Source organism: Tupaia chinensis, unplaced genomic scaffold (assembly GCF_000334495.1).
Source record: "Tupaia chinensis unplaced genomic scaffold, TupChi_1.0 Scaffold000047_1, whole genome shotgun sequence".
Taxonomy (NCBI): Eukaryota; Metazoa; Chordata; class Mammalia; order Scandentia; family Tupaiidae; genus Tupaia; species Tupaia belangeri.
Window position 1 is genome coordinate 1,568,598 of NW_006159505.1, and position 7,127 is coordinate 1,575,724.

Sequence of the window (7,127 nt, forward strand, 5' to 3'; positions counted from 1 at the left end):
GATACCCCACCAATCCCTCTAAGCAGGGGGGTGGGGGTAAGGAACCCTCCTTGCCAACCTCCTCTATCCCAGGTTCAGGGAGCCTCAGAATGCCAGCACTGAAGGAATAGTCAGACCTCAACTTTCACAGGAGGGTTGGAGAGGCAGGTGGCAGGGAGTGAAGGAGGCACCCCTGTATGGAATTTTCCCCCCTCAGGCCTTGATCTTTCTCAACCAAGCTCCCTCTGCAGGGACAGAAAGACATGGCCTGGAAACGGACACCTCTTCTGCTGCTTCTGACCTGGGTGGCCACCACATGCCATGCGCTAGGCAGGACTGATGTGCTCAATGTCTGTATGGATGCCAAACACCACAAGACAAAGCCAGGTCCTGAGGACAGGCTGCATGGCCAGGTATCTCAGTCCACTTTCTGCTGCTCTAACAGAACATGCCTGGGTACTTTATAGAACATAGACATTACTTGGCTCAGGGTTATGGAGGCTGGGAAATTAAAGGGGAGAACCTGATGAGGGGCATTTTGCTGTGTCCTAACATGGTGAGAAAGCATGTGTACACAAGACAGAGAGAGAAAGGTGGCTGAATGCAACCTTTTATCAGGAGCCCACTCCTGAAGGAACTAACCCACTCCTGAAATAGTAATATGAGGAGTAAGCCATTCATGTGAATGGAGCCTCCAATCTTTTTTTTTTTTTGAGAGTTTTTTCTTTTGCTATAGGGCGTGTGCACTCACCAGAAAGACAGAGAGAGACAGAGACAGAAAGCGAGAAATCACCTCCAGAGGGGATGGCCACACCACAATCCCTTCTCCTCCATTCTTTATTGACGCCCATGGGCCCACTCAGGAATTGGACATAATAATCCCTTGTGGTAGGTTAAGGGTGGGGCTGGGGTGGTTTCCTTCAAGGGTTTGGCGGGTGAGAGACTATAGGGGAGATGGCTCTTCCTACTCTCACTCATGCCAGTATTATGGAGTGCCAAACGTAAAAGAGACAGTCCCTTCTGACTGTGACACAGGGCACAGGGCCTGACCAAGGTCAAATCCTGGTCTCAGTGACTTAAAAAACATGTTGGGCACATCAGCTTATGTGTGCTCCCAAACCTAACAGGATGAGAAAATGCGGGGAAAAAAGTTGCAGTATGACCATTCCCCAGAGGGAGATGCTTTTTCTCTCTGTCTCTCTTTTTCTCATGAGCACGCACACCCCTGGCATTGTCATCCTGTTAGCCTTGATGTCTCCTTTCTATGACAAATATTTTTCAGATTCCTTTTTCTCTTCTGGAAATTCAAAACTAAATAGAATCTATTTGCATATATAATTTTAACAATACTGACATCATGCTCTACTTGTAATATTGGGCTGTCAGGAAAGTCATGACGTAATTGTTCTGTTTTTCTATGTCAAAAATGAGTCTTGACTTTTTGGACAACCCAATACAAAGGAGAAGCAAGCAGAAAGTAATTTATAATAAAATAATACGTATTTCAGTATGTCAATTCTCTGGTATGGCTACATTACAAGACGTCAGGAAAGGTCACGCACTTGCTTTTATTCACAGAATCATTATAAACGGGCAGTTACAAAAGAAGATTATACAGGTGTGTTATCGGCAACTTACACACCATAAGATATGCTAAGTGGTACTGTGATTGAGATATGATTTTTCAAAATAGTGCATAACGCCAGTATAACAAGTACATAATACAACCCGACATTTCATGGTACCAGCAGCCCTGTGAAATGCAGGCTACAGCAAAAATTTAAGAAAATACAATGTGTCTAAATGAACACTGGGTTTAGATGTAGGAAATCTTAAGGCTGTCTTTCTTTTTTGGGGGGGGTATAGAGGTTTTTGCTATAGGGCACGTGCGCTCGCCAGCAAGAGAGAGAGACAGAGAGAAAGACAGAGAGACAGACAGCGAGATGCCTGTGGGGGGGGATGGCCATGCTGCAATCCCTTCTCCACCATTCTCCTCTCAGGATCTTGGGCACGCATGCACATGTGCCCAGCATGACTTTAAGCCACTGGGTCTGAGACTCAAACTGCAGTTGACTACATGGGAGTCCAGCGACATAGACATTACGCCAACTGCTGGTCCCTGTCTTTTTTTTTTTTTTTTAATATTTAATCTTGTTTACTATTATTATTCTTCTTTAATTTGGTATAGGGCAATGCATGCCCACCAGAGGGAGAGGGAAAGTGAGAAAGCAAGTCACCAGGTCCTAGACTCCAACCATGGTAGGCCTTGTGGAAATCCAGTTCCTTAACCACCACACCACCTGCTGGCACCCAAGTACGTCTTTCGCTGTTTTCAGCAAATATTTTTTGTAGACATATTATATTTCTAGCACTGGCCAGTTTCTGGAGACACAAATCTAAATATGTTCCAAGGATAAGTATAATCAAATGACATTAGTGCATAGCCTCTCCTTTGTTCAAAATGTCACCTTCCCAGGCCAACTCAATGGCCTGATGGTTCAAGTGGCTGGATGACACATGGCTGACTGTGGCCCAGATCTCATGGCTTGAGAAACACACCAAGTGCATGTGCATGCATGTCCAAAATCCCCAACGAAGGGAAAGATGGAGAAGAGATTGCAGAGCGACCAGTCCCATGGAGGGCGCTTTCTCCTCTCTCTCTCTGTCTCTCTCTGTTGAGTGCATGCACCCTCTGGCTAGAAAGAGAGCGAGAGGGAGATCCTTGAATATCCATTTCTGTCTGTTTTGTTCATCTCTGCACATTCTCAGCATCTACAGCAGCGACTGGTGTAGGGTATGTGCTCAATAATTTTTTTCAACGCATAAATGAAAGGACTTTTTATCAAGAAGTAAGTGCTGTGTACATGATAGCTATTATCCCCAAGACAGGGTTCCCTTGAGTCCCCTAGCCTCCGGATCACATTGTTGTAATTGTGTCTCCCCCTGATATGGGGATTCCTAGAGGCCCGGAGGGGCCCTCACAGTGAGTGTTCCCAAGACAACTGCCTGGGGCAGGGGTGCAAGATCCAAATGGGGAGAGGTTGGAGGTGATAATGGGAGGACAGGGAGGATGGGAAAGGGAGGTGGGGGAAGGTGGGGCAGTCGTAGCGGGAGGACCCAGTCCTGTGCCTCCCCACCCAGTGCAGTCCCTGGAGGAAGAATGCCTGCTGCACGGTCAGCACCAGCCAGGAGCTGCACAGCGACACCTCCCGCCTGTATAACTTTAACTGGGACCACTGTGGCAAGATGGAGCCGGCCTGCAAGCACCACTTCATCCAGGACACCTGTCTCTATGAGTGCTCGCCCAACCTGGGGCCCTGGATCCAGCAGGTACAGGTGTCTTCCTCACCCACCCCAGCAGGCTGCCCTCCAGCTCAGCCATCTTCAAGGCTGTGGCTACTAACATCCCTGGCTGAGAGGTGCCCTCCGTCCTCCCTCCTGCCAGGTGGATCAGAGCTGGAGAAAAGAACGTTTCCTGAATGTGCCCTTATGCAAAGAGGACTGTCAGCGCTGGTGGGAAGACTGCCGCACCTCCTATACTTGCAAGAGCAATTGGCACAAGGGCTGGGACTGGACCTCAGGTGATGGACTGGGGCTGGGGAATTGAAGGTGAAGTATGGAAATGAGGGCGGGAGGTTTGAGGAGCTGGGGTTGGGTGAAGATTTCTGAGAATGACCAGAAATGAGCTTTAGGCCCAGGGTCTGAGTGTGTGTGTTCCTCATCTCTCTCTCTCTCTCTCTGCAGGAGTTAACAAGTGCCCCCCTGGGGCTGCCTGCCACACATTTGAGTTCTACTTCCCCACGCCTGCCGCCCTTTGCGAGGGCCTCTGGAGTAATTCCTACAAGGTCAGCAACTACAGCAAAGGAAGTGGCCGCTGCATCCAGATGTGGTTTGACCCAGCCCAGGGCAACCCCAACGAGGAGGTGGTGAAGTTCTATGCTGGGGCCATAAACACTGGGGCTAGGGCCCATGGGACTGGGCTTCTGTTTGGCCTGGCTCTCATGCTACAACTCTGGCTCCATGGCTGAGTCCAGTCCTCCCCAGGCCTCCCCTCTGCCTGCCCCCAGCTTGGAGTCAGCTCAGCTCCCACAAACAAGGGAGCCCAGAAAACCACCACCCATTACCTGTTCCTCTATCACCCAACTGTGCTTCATGGTGGAGCTTAGAGTTCCAGCAGCCTTCAGTTCTAATAAATAGACTGACACACTTGTGTCTGATGAATTCGTTTAGCTGTGAATTTGTGGGTGGCTGGGGGATAGATTCCATAGTTTTTGAACTACTTCAGATTAAAGCAGGTATACCTGCATTTGAATCCAACCTGCGTTTGAATCCCTCCAGCTCTACTATTAATGCTTTTTTGTAAGGGGCTGGCAGGTGGCGTGGTGGTTAAAGTCGCTGGACTCCTACATGGCTGACCATGGTTCAAGTCCTGGACCTGGTGGCTGGCTTTCTTACTTTCTCTCTCTCTCCTCTCTCTCTCTCTCTGCCTGATCAAACTGGAAAATAATAATAATTATAATAATAATAATAAATAAAGTTAGATAAATTAATTCTTTAAAAAAGGAATCAGCAGATGGTATAATGGTTACATCGCTAGACTCCCATGTAGTCACCTGCAGTTCTAATCCCTGACTGAGTGGCTTAAAACACACCAAAGGCCTGTGTGTGTGTGTGTGTGTGTGTGTGTGTGTGTGTGCCACAGATCCTACGAGAACAGAAGAGAAGGGACTGCAGTGTGACCATCCCGTCTGGGGAGTGATTTCTCACTTTCTATCTCTCCAGTGAGCAAACATGCCCTAGAGCAAAAACCTCTCTCTAAAAGAAAGGACAGCAAAAAAAAAAAAAAAAAAAAAAAAAGCATTAGGGCCAGCAGGTAGCCTGGTGGTTAAGGGTGCTTGACTCCCACATGGCTGACCTGACTGTGGTTCAAGTCCTGAACCTGGCAATTTGGTTTCTGGCTTTCCCTCTCTTTCTCTCTCTCTCTCCCTCTTTGGTCAAATTAAAAAAAATAAATAAATAAATAAGTAAAAATGAAGTTAATAAAATAATTCTTTTTTAAACCTTAAAGCAAAAACCTTTCTGCAGGCCAGCAGGTGCCATCGTGGTTAGGGGCACCGGACTTCCACATGACTGACTATGGTTCGAGTACTGGACCTGGTGGCTTTCTTTCTCACTTTCTCTCTCTCTTTCTCTCTTTCTCTCTGTCCCTCTCTGGTCAAATGTAAAAATAAGAAAATAAATAAATAAGTGAAGTTAAATAAAATAATTATAAAAATAAAAACCCACAAAACACAAAAAACCTTGTTGCCAGAGAGAGACAGAGACAGTGAGAGGAAAAGAGAGAAATCACCCCCTCCCCCAGGGGAGACAGCCATGCAGCAATCCCTTCTCCTTCATTCTCTTCCTTCTCTTCCTCTTCTCCTCCCAGGATTGTGGGTATGTACGCACACACGTCTGCCATGAGTTTCAAGCCAGGATTCGGGTCTGGGATTGAACCACAGTCAGCCATATAGGAGTCTAGTGATGTAACTGCTATGCCATCTACTGGCCCCCACTATTAATACTTATTACATGAAAGTAATACACGTTATTAGTTATTATAGTTGTTTCCCTGCTCAAAACCTTAGTTTCTTCCCCAATAAAATGGGCATAATTCTTCCCTCAGAGATGTAAAATGAAAAGGAGCTGCTGCCTAGAAAACGTGTGAGCCCAGTGTCTGCACATTAACAGTCCTCAGGGATCTCGCTGGTCCTGCTGCCCCAGTGAGAGCCAGGTTCAGGACTCGATATTTATACCGGTTCCTAAACAGCCACCTTTTCTCCAGCCCTCATCTGCCTGGTTCTGTGCTCAGATCTGTAATGAGAAAGCTTCAAATGAGAATCCAGGGCAGGCTCTGGATTCCCAGTGGTAGTGAAAAAAAATCACACTAACGTGCCGTGGACTAAAGGGCTCCTCTGGGACCCAGGTGGGGAAAAGACCATTCAGGGAGGGCTGAATGGGTTGCAGGTGTTACTGCAGAAGAACTGCTCAAGAGCCAGGAAGGGAACCAGAGCTGCTGTATCTGGGGTGTGGCTGCAAGAGGGTTAGGAAACCCTTAGGGGCTTCCCAGGTGTAGGAGCCAGGCCTCTCCTCTGGCACCTTTGTCTCCTCCAGGGATTGGTAGCATGTTTGTCTTGGAGGGTTGTTCTTTGTGTGCCTCCAACAGCTGGCCCCGAGTTGCTCTCTGAGCTATTCCTTTAGGAAAGACTTTGTCTCCACATCCCTATGGGATTGTCCTAGCCAGGCACAGGTACCTGTCTGAGAACACCCTACAGGTGGCAGGTGGAGCTAGTTGAATCCAGGCATACAGACTTCTAGAGAGGTTTCTGGCCTCCACATTAAGCTGCCCCCTCACACCAGGCTTACCTTCTCTCATTGGAAAGCTGACTGATGGGGGGAGGTGGACACAGATTGAAGGATGAATTATTGGGCTCCTGGCACGATCTGGAGACATTGTTGGGAGGGTGGGTGGAACTCTTGGTTATTACATTTATGTAGTCTGGAAGGCCCTACAGAGCCCCTTCCTTGTCCCAGGCTTTGTTCCAGCTGGGTTAAGCCAATGCATATTTAAAATAGAGGAAGGAGCTTGCCCAGATTGACCTGGCCTCTGTCAACAGGTTCAATTTAGCAAAGTGAAAGTTCTTTCCTAGGTTAAAGGGATCCTTCGACAGAGGCCCAAGAGTTGGCGGCAGTGGGCTCCAGGCTGGAGGCCTGCGCCTTTAAGGAGCCAGGGGGCGGAGGGGCGGGGCAGGAAGAGGACTCCCAGGAGACGCAGCCACCGGCTAGGTCTTTTTTTGGGGAGGGGCGGGCCAGACCCTTCTGCGGACTCCGCCCCCTTTCCGGCGGCCGAGTCCCCTTTCCGCCCCCGGCGGGAGGGCAGCCGAGGGAAGGAGAGGAGCCGGGAGGAGCCGGGAGGAGAGCTGGGGGCATCGGAGGGTACCTCGCCTTGCAGAGCTTGCCGCTCGGCGTCCAGCCCGCTGCGGCCCAAGTTTGTTGACTTGGAGGGAGTAGCTGGGGCGGGGGCGGGTGCTAATAATACCCGTTCGTTCCGCAGCCGCGCTTTACAGTTTACACAGCTGTCACCTTCATTTCTCCTTAATTAATAATAA

At 48.9% G+C, this 7,127-nt stretch overlaps 1 protein-coding gene across 1 annotated transcript; it reads left to right on the forward strand.

Annotated features, from left to right (window-relative positions):
- Positions 1-233: 233 nt before the first annotated feature.
- Positions 234-4,117, forward strand: FOLR2 (folate receptor beta). Its single transcript, XM_006141134.3, has 4 exons — positions 234-392; positions 3,121-3,309; positions 3,425-3,560; positions 3,724-4,117. Exons 1-4 carry the CDS (start codon positions 243-245, stop codon positions 4,005-4,007), a joined length of 759 nt encoding a protein of 252 aa, XP_006141196.1. The 5' UTR covers positions 234-242; the 3' UTR covers positions 4,008-4,117.
- Positions 4,118-7,127: the final 3,010 nt, after the last annotated feature.